The sequence below is a fragment of the Haliotis rubra genome, unplaced genomic scaffold (assembly GCF_003918875.1).
Source record: "Haliotis rubra isolate DU_JTF1 unplaced genomic scaffold, ASM391887v1 Scf124, whole genome shotgun sequence".
Taxonomy (NCBI): domain Eukaryota; kingdom Metazoa; phylum Mollusca; class Gastropoda; order Lepetellida; family Haliotidae; genus Haliotis; species Haliotis rubra.
Genome location: NW_025765159.1, coordinates 311,861 through 327,556, shown reverse-complemented (window position 1 = coordinate 327,556; position 15,696 = coordinate 311,861). Strand labels below are relative to the sequence as shown.

Genomic DNA, 15,696 nt, shown 5'->3' with positions numbered 1-15,696 from the left:
TCTGATCGTGTGTTAGAATCCCAGAATCGTTCCAGTTATGATCATTGGTCTCAACACCAAACCAGCGCTCGAAGGGTGTACGTACCTATCAAAATTGAAACATCGCTCAGGGCTTCCCTCACAGACGCTGAGGTACTCTGAGGCAGAAACCCCAATACATATTTTTCATCATGTTTCAGATCTTTTATCACATTTTCTTACTGTATTGCATTTCAACAAAAACATATTTTTGCATAAAAATATTTATTCGATCTTTCGAGTTTGAATACAATTAAATGTCTACAATAAGACCTATCTTACTCCTCTCGTAGAACAGCAGAGTACACAGCCATGCACTATTATACAGCAAGACAGTTTTAAAATAATACATGCATTTTAATTCTTAGCTTTGTACTATTTTTCTGTAGATCATCTCAAGCGAACCAAGCCTAGGACTTATATAGCGGTTTGAAACAGTCTTAAAAATCAAAGGTAAGATATGAAATACGGTGTAACTGATAAACTGGAGTTTAACGTATACGAAGACGGTCCCTACTGAAATGTACATCAATGAGCATATGTCAATATACATGCGCAATGAGCAGCGTGGTATATGTACACCTGTCAATCAATAAGCCGGAGAATAATATACCTCGTGCACATGTGCTGTTTATTAAATGTACATATTTAGAACGTTGCATAATGGAAAGTGACTTCTTCTAAGTGAAGTAAAATCCAGTATAGTTCTAACACTGGTATTTACACGAAATGTCTAGTACCTGAACATCTAGTTTCTAGTCTCACAGTCCTGGTGATATGCCAATTTCACGTGTGTAATAAGATTGAAATAGTTTCGTGTTGACAGTATCATCGTTGTTGACAGAAATAAAAGATACGCCATGACAATGAAGTATTTACATTGATGATACATTAATGACTTCATTAAATATAAAGGAGGCATTATTATGTAAATTAGGTGTGTATGGTAACTAAAGAATTAATGGCACAAAATAATAAATACAGTTTTATGGTTTGAAAAAGCAAATAATTAAAACTGTTGGTAGAATTGTGAAATAGAACTAAATATAAAATGAAATAACATATAATTTCTTATGTTAAAATGACGATGCGTAATACAATGGTGCAAGTATGTACATAATGACTATTTGATCGGAGAAATTGCAACACCTTTTACAATGTACATCTTACATTCACACATTTTGATAAAACTGCCGACACATGCATTTTGAAACGTCTGTGAAACTATTGTGATACAGACCCCCTATTATGAGCACTTCCTCGTTAAAGACTTCACCAAGATACACGTTGATCCAAAACCTATTCATGAGTTCATCCAGTTGCCGTTGTTGGGATTAACGTCGGCATCGTCGTTCCTTTGTACAGCACAACTCTCCCGGTGTTTGGGAAGGCTAATGTTTGTTGAAACTCCGTTACAGCCGACTGACGATGCTTCCTTTGTGCCGGCTCTTCATTGCTTTCACTGAATACAGTGGGTGACATTCTTCCATCAGTACTTCTCAAACATCGAGGTGAACCTCAGCAAACAGTGTTTTATGATTGAAGTTCGCTTCGAGCGTTGGTGCTAAATGGTCCACGAGACAATCCTAACCCTTCAAAAATGAATCCTTCCTGGGTTCTTCTGGTACTTTCAATGCGAGAGTATCAAGGACAACAATATTCATCATCATCATCATCATCATCATCATCATCATCATCATCATCATCACCACCACCATCATCTTCACCGTCATTATCGTCGTCATCATCTACATCATCATCATCCACTGACCTTCATCAGGATCATGCAAATTGTCACACGAAAAGGTAAACTACCCAGTAGGTGCCGTTGAAAGCTAAAAACAGCAACGGGAACATAAGCCTGGAATATTTGTCAATGGTGTTCACGTCCTGCACTCTGGGTATTTTCACCTTGATGGACTTCGCCTTTTGCTTGAAATTTGAAAAGAGGCGCCTCTTCTTTGGCTGGGAGTTGCTATTCCTTCTGCGCACAAGATTGCTGGGCAGGTAACCATGGGAAACATACGTTCTTGGAATTGAAGGTGCCATGCGAAGATTGGGAGGCTCTGCTCCTTCAGCCTCGACGTCTGCAGTGAAGGTTTGGTTGTTTCTGATCCCCATGACAGGGGACATCCGGATCTCCTTCAGTTCCATAGCGTCATAGGTGTTGTTCTGAAACAAACACGAATTAATTACGTTCATATCTAGTTGAACAGGATTGCGATAGTGTTACGTGTGGGAGTGACTGATCACTGTAGTTGATTTCAGGCAATGGGTACATAGAAAGCGCAAATAAATTTATAGGTGTAACAAAACTGATCCCGATCAAATATCACAGGGCTGTAATTATTACCTATTTGTATTAGGAGTACAGGGGAAACCACCTCAGATCGAAGGACTGTATATGCTTTAATATTTTGGGATTTGGTGACCGTGGCGCCAGAAATACAGTTCCTTTAAGTTGGAGTTGCAGCTATTCATAAAATTGCACGTCATGTTATATTAATGTTCGGATATATTTTTACTGGTACCGATACCAAAGCACAGAGATTAGCATTCTTTTATGTTATAGTGGAATTGGTTCATGCCATCCGTCATCCTAGCCGTAACATCACTTTGGAAACATCACGACAGTTCGCACAAAGTAATCGTTGATTCTTTGATTAATCAAAACAATGATTTGTCCAGTTAAGAGAAACTGCAGATCTGAATGACTCCTGAAGACTATTATTGGTTTGCGACTGGTAGAAACAAAAACCGAATCCAGAAATATTGTCACAAAGCATCAAGATCTTAACAGAACCAAGGGTCATGAACGATAGCTCTTCTTGTGTGCAAGCCCAATCAATTAACAATCGATTACAAGGCGAATATTATCACAAGGGATAATTTGCTGACACAGCATCTCTTGGTTCATTACTAATAAAAAATGCGATAAACGTTTTGTGCATTTAAAGACGGTATCACGTCTGTAAACTAGGTCGTAAAGTTCAGGAATAAAAATGTGCAGTCCTTCCACGGCACAGCAAAAACACCACGAAGCCTATTTTATGGAATTCTTGAAACTTGTTTAAATAAGATTTCATCTTTTAAAGTACACGATAAATCAGGCAAAAACGAAATCCCAACATGATCTAAGGAATTTTTGTAAAAGCGTCATGGCTTTGAATGGAGATAACCGAGTGAAATACGGTTGATTGGATCAAACCAGAGCGTTGGTTTGCCTCCCATTGGTGCCAGAGACCTGATTTATGTGTGAAAACGACAGCGTGGAGGCAAGGTTTTTCAGAACACTCTCGCTTGAGAGCTTGAGTGACACAGAATTTATTCATGCTCGACAAAGAGTGAAAAAAGTTGCGAATTTCGTTTAGAATAATTTCAAAATGGCCGTCAAGTAGTCCGAAGTAATATGGTCACGTGATCGCCTCTGACGTAAACAACTCCACGGGTTGTATGTGAGCTATAATTAGTGTTTGAATTCAATTTGAAAAAAAAAATTCATTCATTAAAATGATCGAGAATGCGGGATGATGAGATTACAATTAAAGTGGAAATTACTGACAAATGTACCAGCTCATTGCGGCAAAATTATCTCGTATTTCATGCTCAATATTCTCCAACCGAGAAACGAAACGTTAAAACTAGGAATAACTATCAGTGTGTATTCTTCCAGAAATCATCTGGCTGGTTTTACCACAAGCGAGAAAAGACATCCATTTAATTTCTTTGAAATGCTATTTGTTTTCAATTTAAAAAACAAGCTAAATTTCTCAACAAAGGCGATGCTTAACTTCAGGGGACAGACAAGGCCGCAGGTTAAATCAAAGATAGAGTTGATGATGTAAAAACGAATGCGTACTCATATAAATTCCTTTGGCGTTTTATTTGCAGTGTTGACGACCAAGTAATGTGCTGCCAGCGTAACGTAGAATTACGTCTCCCAGTCAACGCTTGCCAAAACAACACACAGGGGGAGATAACTGCTTTAAGGAAAACAGTGTATGTTCCTTCTCAGACAGGGAGACAGCAACGTCAGGCATTTCGCGTTAACTCGGATCAGTTTATGTGTTTGAGTTATTTTATTTCACAACTTGAGATCTTACAGATTGTTTAGGAAGAGCTGTCTTAAATTTACGATTGATACGCAGGAAGCCCATGATAGAGATTAATTGTCCGTTTGATATTTGATAACTCTTGTATGCTAGGCATGACGGATTTTCGCCAGAGGACCAGGTAATTGATTCACTGAGATAACCCCGCAGCAACACCAAGATTATTCGATAGGAGATCCACTTAAAACGCCATAAATCAACAACACCGGTCACAGTGCTCAGAGAAAAAGTTATAGGTCCTTGGAATAATCTATTGATTTACCGAACCTGCTTTTAAGCATCATTTCCAGACAGTTCCTGGAAATGAAATCCCAAGTATTTGACACTTGAAAGACCTTTTAGCAATTGGAAACATGTTCTGAATCGGCTTCATCACAAGAGTAGTGTCACCACTGCCAGTTTTGAATTGGTCAAGTCACTATTCACTACATTATGTATCTTCCATTGTAAAAATTCCTTTATAAATGTCTGATTATATACGAAAAACTTAGACCATCCTATCATTGTATTCCTTTCTGTTGAGATCATCTATTTGTCGATGAATGTTGTAATTAAGATAATAGTAAGTATTTGGCATGATAGTGCGCTTACACATCTTGATCATGTTTCTAATAATTTCAGGGGCGGTGGGGTAGCCTAATGGTTAAAGCGTTGGCTTGTCACGCCGAAGACCCGGGATCGAATCCCCACATGGGTACAATGCGTGAAGCCCATTTCTGGTGTCCCCCGCCGTGATGTTGCTGGAATATTGCTAAAAGCGGCGTAAAACCAAACTCAGTCAGTCTTATAATTTCATCCACTGACAGCTGAGGTTGTCTCATCTGATGGGTAGCAGGGCGAGTAAGTATATCTGAAAGACTAACCGACAGTCCAGAGTGTACAGGCTGCCATTTTTGGAGAAAGAAATTAATGATGTAATGATTTCAGTTTTCTGACATTAATGAAATTCCTCATATTTTGACAATGTTCAGCGAACGTCGTGAATATAGTATTGTTCCGATATATAAAGCACAATGCCGCATCAAAATCATCGGATATTCGCCGCTAGATCCTATTATTCATTAATGTCATAACATAACAATGCAGCAAAGAAGCGATGAAACGATATATATCTGTTATTTGACAAAACTAGATGCACCCAGTAAACAAGACAATAGCTATTGTTAAATATCCATACAATGCACTTCTATACAAGGACATATCGACAATTAGTAGGCGATTAGCTATAGCAAGGGAAATGATTTACACACAGCCTTATTGCAGAGCTCGGCATCAAACAATATGCAAGATCATTTTATTCACGATCTACAACCTCGATACGTTTACCAATGGATATTAAACAATTTAAACCTCAGATTAGAAACACAAAAAATGGAAGAATGGTTATCCATATAAATCGGAAGCTCTATATAATAAATATATTATTCAATGTCTAATAGAGATTACGGTAGATGGAAATTTCCGTGTGAAAAAGAATACGCTTACTGTCAAAACACTCAGAGCTTCCGTAACGTATTAAACATATGACACTGAAGACAGATTTAAGCCAATTTGGAGACATTTCCGAGTGTGAGAGGGTGACGTGCGTAAACAGAGGGGTTGGATGAGGATGACAATGAGGATAAGCATGAGGAAAGCATAACGGATGGTGGGTGACTTAAAAATAGAGCAGTGTTTTATACATTGTCTTATACTATGGAAATGCAATCGGTGAAAATTAATCTCGCTTTGTCATAACCTTTCGGGTAAAAATAGTCTACACGCTTTGTTTTAACTTTGGTTGCCGCGTAACGGAACAACGTCCTTACCATGACTTCCCCGTCAGTCTTCTGTCTGAAGGACCTCTCCCTGAGCCGCTTGGCTTTCCTCTTGGCCCGGGCTCCCCAGTATGTGTAGTTGACCGCAGCGTACTCCAGAAGGGCCGCGAACACAAACACAAAACACATCACCAGGTAGATGTCAATAGCCTTGACATACGAGATACGTGGAAGGGACGATCTCACGCCGTTGTTTATGGTTGTCATGGTGAGCACAGTTGTGATACCTGAAACCAAGAGAGTGAGTGAGTATGGTTTTATGCTGCTTTGAGCAATATTCCAGCAATGCCATGGCGGGGGACACCAGGAATGGGTTTCCTGGTTTCACACATTGTGCTCATGTTGGGAATCGAACCCAGGTCTTCGGCGTGACGAGCGAACACTTTTACCACTGGGTTACCCCACCGCCCTGAAACCAAGTGAAGTGGAGGACATTGATTGCTACGGCGTAAAACAATATTGACTCATTCTGTATTGTTATCTACCCGAAGATTGTGGAACATCTCCAATCCAAAATGTGCTTAAGCATCTTTCAGGACCGCTTGCTGTATATCCTTGCTCATGCCTGAAAACCTTTGTCTGGAAGGTCTGAAAATATTTTTGGTTTCAGTGAATTCTTTAAGACTAAATATTTTGAACACTAATTCAGTGATCGATTCAGATAATTCAGTGGTTCCCAGTGATTCAGTGATGCAATGATAACAGTTTTCAGTGACAATTATCCGGTTACAATTGGTATCAACAACCCGGGATCAGTCGAAACCAAGAGTCGCACTCAGCAATATTAATATATAAACACCAATATTAATAAAACAACAATATTAATATATAAACAACAAACAAACGAAACAGACTTGCAGTCATCTATGTGTGTTCTAGCCTTTTTGCCTTGTACACCCAATATTAAATGTTTTTGATTACATGGCGTTCAGACTGGTTATTCTCTGGTTTAATGTTTTGCATTTATAATACCCCACTGTGCCTTCTATTTCCAACTCTATTTGTCCAGAAAATCTTTATGATCACTTCTGACACCAGACCAAACAATTGCACGTGATCGGTAAATTGCACGTAAATAACATTAATCGTTACATAAGAGCAATCACAATTGTTCCAACTTCACAACCGAATACAGAAATCGACATATTATCATTTTGACTAAAGCAATTAGAAAGATCAAATGAGGACAAAAATATATGTTTCCTCTTAAAATTTTATAAGTCAATATTTGCAACTGTATGGAAAAAATACCATTTTTGAATATTTCATGATTTTATGTTAATTGCAAAGCATCACACTTGACATTAATGCATTCAAATTTGATTTGGCGTCGTCTTGACAGAGGGACAGTTCATTTTTCCTGTATAACATTTAAATGAAAGATTAAGAAAACTACTTTTAATTTAATAAATTATCTAACAAAATATTAATTTTTGAAATTGAGTATAATAATATCAGCTTCATTACATCTTTCAAATTCATCTTAATGTGGAAGAAAAGTCTAACGTGATGCGTCTTGAATGTCCTGCCATTTTGGTAGAAGTCATGGTAGGGATGCTTCCAGACTATGAGTCAAAATTGTTGCTAATGTGGGATCGGAACCAATGAACAGTGCATCCCGGTACAACTAAGGGACGCAACTCTACGTCACATTCGACCAGTGGTCAATCCCTGACTCTTTTCCTATTGTAATGAATCTGCAATCAACATGTCTGCGATGAACAACGTCGGTTTTGGGTGAAGGTCAACGTGTATTTCGGCACTGGGTGAAGGTCAAAGAGAAAGCTGAAGAAATATTAATGCTACACTGTTGTTCCTCATTGTTTTTTCTTCTGAAAACAGGGATTGCAGATATATTAAAAATGTCACACTTCGATGAGTAATCCGTCAATAAGATCGAAAAAGTAACATTTAAATGTTTAAAATGGGATAAAGTTATGCGATCTATCTCTGGCACAAAACAGGAGTTTTAGTTAATAATATGATTTGTCATATGATACTGGCAAATGATTCATCTATTACATGAAAAACACATCACAAGATAAACAATTCGGAAACGTAATTTTAAACACAAAAATGCATAACAATAAATATCCATTATTCCTATTTGTGTAAAAAAAACATTCATTATAATTCTTACCATTTATCCACTCTAAGACTGACTGACTGACTGAGTTTAGTTTTACGACGCTTTTAGCAATATTCCAGCAATATCACGGCGGGCTAAACCAGAAATGGGCTTAACACCTTGTGCCCATGTGGGGAATCGAACCCCTGTCTTCGGCGTCCACTCTAAGAAGCGTGTATGGAATATGGATGAAACTTAGAGAGAGGCGCAGGCATTGTAACCATGCCAGCCATCAATATGTAACACGGATGACCAAAACCATGCCCTATTAATGTGTTGGTGGAATTTACATCAAATCGGAACCATGAGAGAGCAAAAACAATCATTCAATGAATCGACTAAGAACATATTATAAAAATATCCGAAAGAGAAAAGGATTGAGAGATTTCTCTTGGTATAAATTCGAAACAAAATCTATATCCATTCACGTCAGAGACGTGAACCACGCGCACTTCGTAAGAGTGATAATCTTACCCAAATGATCAGTTTTCATTGATATTTCTTAAAAAACATTGTTTTGTAATTACGATTTAAAAAAAAGAAGTCGTTCATTGCTCGCAGCTAGAGTCAGGTGTTCATTTATCACGTCAAACACGTAATTCAATCCAAATAATTGTTAATTTAACGCGTTTTGTCGTGGATTTGAAGAAAAATAGCAGTTTTTGTCAAGAAAATCGTGTTAACGTTTTCGCTTAAGGGAATATAGGCGAAGCGCGCTTTTGTTGTCATTTACGAAATAGGAAATTCTAAGGATTAAAGGAGCATGCTTTCCCCTTACAAATACACTTAATCATGTACAGCCGAAAGCTAGGACGTGTCGAATCATAAGAAGCATATTCGAAAAAGCATCTCCCTATGAAGTACAGTTACCCGGGTATTATGCTGCTCAAAGCATCAACACGTATCTGGTTACAAGATTATAATGGGAAATATTTGAATAACAACAAATGGCCAGAAAGCATGACAATTCTTAGCAATTAGAGTACAAGGGTGCAGCGTACACGTGTAAAGCTTTAGGAAAAGATGGTTTGGATTCGGATCTGGTTAGATGATTATAAAGAAATATATTTGAATAAGAATATAGGAATCAGAAGGTTTAGAATGTATAGTGTTTAGAAGACAAGGGTGAAACGTGCAGTAAAATGCTCAAGGAAACAATCCTTTCCTTGACGTTGCATGTGTTTTTGATGGGTGGGCAGGATACGCAAAACCCGAGGTCATGATACCTTTTAGTTTCGCACAATAGACCTTGCTTTTAGGAGATATTTGTTTTGGCCATGGAAAAGAATTCGTCGCTGTCATAATATTAAAACAAAAGCGAAATCTGAACTGTCAACAACTAAACTAATTAATTCAGTCAAGGTGTCTTTCAGAGCATCTGTCCGACAAATTTCCCAAATCAGTTATACTTATGGCATAAACCAACACTTTCACGCATCCTCACTGGTTCACAGATATCTGTGGTATGAAAAACTGCCAAACTGCCAAAACAATTGTGCCGGTGTTTCTACACAGATGTACAAAGATGTCATTTAAACGTTAATATCACTTTTGTTACATGCTGGCAATGAGTTTTGGAAAGACAGCAACGAAACCCCGTTTAAGTCATGTTTATTTCTCAGCTGTTCTAATGTCAGCACACATCACAAAGATCCGGATATGAAATGTTTTCAATCGATTTAATGTTTAAACGCGGAGCTCACTCATGTACTCGTGAAGATGTCAAATACCTCTTGCCCAAAAGTATATTCCTTAAACAGCCCCATCTAAAACAACAGACACGAAACAAAAAAACGAAAGAAAACAAAACCAAATTAAAAAGAACTGAAAGAATGTGACTGACAAATGTGCAACATTTCCAATTTTGACCAGCGCAGTCATAACTATATTTGTTCAGAGTGAGCGAATGAGTTGAGTTGTACGCCGCTTTTAGCAATATTCCAGCAATATCACGGCGGGGGACACCATAAATGGGCTTCACACATTGTTCCCATATGGGGAATCGAACCCGTGTCTTCATCGTGACGGGCGAACGCTTTAACCACTGGGCTATCCCACCGCCCCTTCATTTGTTCAGATGAATTTCAACACATGTCCATGGGAGCTGCCACTTCCATCACTATTTCATGGTAATTTATAACCACATGCTTTTAATACATCTTGCAATGGCGATTTCTTATGTACATTTCTTTCTAATGGTCAAACATTGGTAAAGGAGGGTCTTACCTAAGGCTACTCTGGCCGATGTGGCCTCGTGGTTTATCCAGAAGGATACCCAGGACAACATGACGATCAGGATGGATGGAAGATATGTCTGGAAGATGAAGTATCCGATGTTGCGCTGGAGGTTGAAGTGCAAGGAAAGTCGGGTGTAGTTACCTGGAAAGATTACAACAGTGAGTGAGTCACTTTTAGCAATATGGAAGCAATGTCACGAGGGGGAACACCAGAAATGGGCTTCTACAACAAAATCGATTACACGACTTCATCAACTCAGGTACCCAAAGTTGAAGACGTTTAATGAAACGACGTGGAACTTCAATTTGACGCTCATTATATCAACAACTGAAGTGAAGATCCGGGTTAGAATTGTGTTCAGCAAGCCACCCAAGAGGCGACTAACGGGATCGGGTGGTCAGGCTCGCTAACTTGGTTGACACATGTCATCGTATTCCAGTTGCGTAGATCGATTCTCATGCTGTTGATTACTGGATTGTCTGGTCCAGACCCGATTATTTACAGACCGCCGCCGTATAGCTGGAATATTGCTGAGTGCTGCGTTAAACCAGAAACCGACCTATTCCAAATTATCATGTAAAGACCGCCGTGAAACAGTATTCTTTGGTTTATACGCATATCATATTTCCAAAGATAATGACAGTGTTGAGAAAGGCAAATACATACATTTTGACATGAAAGACATCTCATTACCCGAGATAGGGCAATCTCGGTGCATGAAAACATTGCAGGACAACATTAGTAGCACACGATAACACGATGCTCTAAGGGTAATAAGAAACGAGTTTACTCCACAATCCGAAAATAATAAGATAATCTCCAGCAGCGTGCTGTAAAGAAATGAATTTCCTCAGTGTATAGTGATGATTAATCTCAGATCGGGTCATACAATGATGGATTGTGGAGTCAATCAGTAGAGTAAAGCATTCAGTTGTTGGCAATGTAATATCGCATCCCCAACGTTGTACTGAGTTTTCTTATTGTTAACGCCAAGATGTTCCAGTTATATGACGACGGTCTGTCAATAATCGTGTCTGGACCAGACAATCCAGTGACTGATGTCATGAGCATCGATCTCGATGACATGACAATCACGTCAACGAGCCAAATCACCAACGTTTCCTCTGAAGACAAATATGGGCCGATGCCATGAAGACCAATTCTAACCAAGGACTTCACGGGTGTGTCGTTTTTGATATAATCATTTGGAATAATGATTATTAATTAAGATAAATGCATCAGTATCATCCCATTTAAAAACGCAGCACCTAAACTAGAAACATGCTATCAAAACTGCCAAAATATCTGCAGAATAAGAAATCTGGAGTGAATAAATATAATTATTTTCTGATTAATATACTAATGAAATAAAATCAAAAGCATGTCAGAACACATTAATTATACTTTAGAAATATGAAACAATCGGATTTCTTTAAGTTCGTGTAGCTTGGGTTATCCGGGGTAATAATGTGCTGTGCCTTGATTGTTAGCGCTATGAGCATACCTAGTGTGGAGTTTTGCGCTATATAAATGGACACATTATTATTATTATTATTATTATAGAAATGAACACACACTGACATGAAGTAGACTATATCACAGAGGATTAAAAATGAAACCATCATTGTACCAGGTTTCATGTTTTTGCCATCATTGTGCCAAGTGAAACACGTCACATTGAATAGAAATAAATGAACAGCAACCTGAAACAGACTATAACAATGCACCATGAATGAAAAAGGTTGAACATACAAACGCACTGTTGTGACAGACATTATGTTATTTCTATCATAATGCCGAAAGGAAAACTACACTTTTCTCTTCAGCAATTGGAATATGTCATCACAATGCCAAAATGATAAAACTTGTGTACAAAGAATATCACTTGAGAAAAGCTATAAATTCCTTTGGTGATAAAAACATACATGAAACAAATCTCTTTCCACAGTTTGAAATTAGCTTTCAATGTACTCAAAACGTTTCTTTACACAACCCTGCCACTACTGTTGTGATTTGAATGTCTCACTCTTCAACTATTCTGAGGTATTGGAGCAATAATATACTCTCCCAAAAAAGAAACGCATATATGAATTTCAACTGTATTTTTATGTTTATTTTGAAACATCTTGTAGGCTTTATGAGTCCATGAAATATAGCGAAATTGCACACTGGGAATGCAGACCGATCCGTCTTTGGCACCAACTCGAGGAAAGTCAGTTTGAGTGTCACATTGAGACGTGTGGTTGCGCTGAAGTCAATACCTCGTGTGACCACCGTGGGCATCCAGAACTGCACGGCATCGCCTCGGGATCGAACGAATCAGTCTCAAAATCTCGTTTTGCCCAATCGCAGCCCACTCTGCCTGTATTGCCTGTGCGAGTTGCTGAAGTGTCTGGGGCTGAGGGTTACGGCGTCGCACCCGTCTGTCCAGGGCATCCCACAGATGTTCGATCGGGTTTAAGTTCGGTGATCTTGAGGGCCAGGGGAGCACATTGATGTTGTGGTTCTGGAGGAAGTCTCTAGTGTGACGTGCTGCCTGGCATTTCGAAACAATGGCGATCAATGATTGATGTGGGCCCGGATCGTAGCGATCCTGCGCTGTCAGGTTGTGGTCTCCTCGAGGTCTCCCCACATCATAACGGGGCATCTGTCTACCGCATTTTGCCGGCGATATCGTCTCCCGAAGCCGTGAAATGGTGCTTTGGTGAACATTCATGCGTCGGGCAACTGCACGTCTTGAGACTGGCCAGCTTCGAAGCAAACCAATGGCGATATGACGGTTGGCTTCACGTGAAAGACGTGCACGTTGAGACTGGCATTTTGCGTTCGTCAACAATATTGCGTTCGTCAACAATATTCCAAATACAGTGAATAATCGACAGACAGCGATCAACCTTTTATACCCATCATCGAGACTATCTGATCCCCAACTTCCACGTGCATTGCATGTGAATTGTGTATTCTGTGACACTACACGCCGGAATTGAAAATCATGCTGTTAAATACGGGTATTTTACGGATGGTGCGTTTTGTTGTGCTGTTTCAAAACATAAACACCATAGGACTTATTAACAGAGCAAAACCTTTTGTAAAATGAAACACGTTTTAATTCATTGCTACATGAAATTGCTATTTTCATGATGCGTTTCTTTTTTTTTGGGAGAGTATATTTTATGACTATAAAATAGACGATGAGGTAGCCTTGTGTTCGTCGTCTTGCCGAAGACCCGGGTTCGATTACCCAAATATTTAGATTGCCATTTTCTGGTGTCCCCCGCTGTGATATTGATGGTGCTAAAAGCGGCGTAAAAATACACAGTGTCTCATAAATAAGTGAATCTCAAAAAGATATCTGTGAATCCAATGGCTGTAAAAAGAGAAAATAGCCGTAGAAATAGCAAGAATGGATAACAAAAGGTTAAGCATGTCCTCCCCTCCATCCGCCATTAACACATCATGCATGCATCACAGACTGTCAGGATCAAGTACGTTTCAGTCAATCTTAATGTTTGTGTTAGCTGGCAGTGTTATTGTGTAGCAGTATTCCAAGTGTATAACACTGTGGGGGCAGTGGTGTGCGTTATTTTTAGACTTGTGCTATAATTAGAGCTTTTGAAGGTATGAGGTACAGCAACCCAATGTCCCTTTCAACTATTTTCTGACTCAAAGAGTTAGAGCATCTCAAAACCGTTTCTACATTCATAAGAAATCTCAGCCCAAAGCAGAGTCGATTGTAGAATTGTGAATATTTTATGAGCAGATATTTCTTTCAGCAGTATTACAACTGTATGACGTTGTTTGTAAAGAAATCGAGTCTGAACCAGACAATCCAGTGATTGTCACCATGTAATGATGAGAGAGCATGTGTTTATGAAATAGTGATGATACCAGGTGTTCGCGAAAAGGTGAGCGTATCCTGCCCCACCGATGGCACCCGTCATAAACATATGCTAAATCTAGTCATTTGTTTACCTGAAATAATTCGGGAACGTATGGTATAAATCAAAATAGGGAATTGCATCGGACATCATTTTTGTCACTGATGCATCAAACTTCTTGAAAGCTTTGCTGAGGCCTTGAATGTTGTAACCTTAATCAAACAACTTCTAAGCTAGAGTGACATGACCCTCTTTGAAATCCTGACAAAATGAGCACGCTCGATTGTATCTCAAAAGTCGTGAAATGTAAACACCAAAGGCTGGAGCTGTTGGAATATTGCTTGGCATGAAAGGGAAGCTGACTATTGGAAAGTTGAAATCATCCCTTTTGTCATACAGCTTTGTGGAGATTTCTTTGTCACTGCATCTTCATGCATAGATCTAAATATGAAACAGCTGAGGCAGTCCCACTTTTCCCTTTAATTTCAAGTTCAGGTGGGTAAAACCAAATCAAGTTATCAATAATATATACACTGATTCTCAAAAGTATTTAACCTTAGTAATGCAAACAGACTGAACCCCAAAGTATAAGAGAAGAAAAGTGAACATAAGCATTTCATTTTCTACCAACATGATAAATTAAACGTACAATTTCGATATCGTTAGCAACATACTTGGATACCGGTAGGGTTATTACCGGTCGAGGGAATGATTGGACAGGGGTAACTATTTACGAGGCATTCCAGCTTAACGTGAAAGATAAATACCGAGAGCTTTCAAGGGGATTCGAACACAGACTCTGGATCCTGCAACGGTTAAGGGACACAATAATGCACAAAAGGTAATTGTTGCTTAAGAAACAGCATGAAAACAGGAAACTCTGAAAGTGCTAATGACATTTTTAATCTGCATCTCATCACCATCATCATGACTAAGAGAATGTCATTATAAATATGTAAGGATGTATTCGGTAAATTTTCAGAAAGAGCATTTTGTAAGCCACTTTGCATGGCTTGCATATTCAGAAATTTTCTTGTCCACTTATCAGATAATGTCTATGCTCAATCAGACTGCATCCTCTTCTGAAGGCCTGCCAACGGGGTTAATTTCGGCTAAGGAAATTTATCAATATTGCTATAGAATAGATCAAACATTCGTTTGGTATTCGCTGTAACCAAAATAGTTGCGTAAACGGAACAACACCGACCCTTGGTTAGAGCCGGAATCGATTCCCCCTTTAACAGAAACATGCCTCAAGCTTTGTGAAATGGGTTTTCAGGCTGTTGAGATAGGAGGGGCTCAACGTTTAGAGATGCCGACCTATCATTACCACATTGTATCCAATCAAATGCAACGTTGTGCTGGAACCTCCATAAAAGCAGCACAGAGGCCAAAACAGTGTTGTCGCCATTGTTGATGAATGCTTTCAAGAACAAGAATCTTCAGAAGAGGACACGCATTGTATGCCTCTTCCACGAGATGTGTAAATGCGGTCTCTAAAACTG

At 38.9% G+C, this 15,696-nt stretch overlaps 1 protein-coding gene across 1 annotated transcript in view; it reads right to left on the bottom strand.

Moving 5' to 3' along the window:
• Positions 1–226: 226 nt before the first annotated feature.
• LOC124266201 (gamma-aminobutyric acid receptor subunit beta-like) overlaps positions 227–15,696 on the bottom strand; it is a 78,958-nt gene continuing 63,488 nt past the window's right edge. The window contains exons 7-9 of the mRNA XM_046701005.1: positions 10,302–10,454; positions 5,939–6,174; positions 227–2,190 (exon numbers count right to left, since the gene is read on the bottom strand). Coding sequence (XP_046556961.1) covers positions 1,813–2,190; positions 5,939–6,174; positions 10,302–10,454 — 767 coding nt within the window. The 3' untranslated portion in view covers positions 227–1,812. The remainder of the gene's footprint in view (positions 2,191–5,938; positions 6,175–10,301; positions 10,455–15,696) is intronic.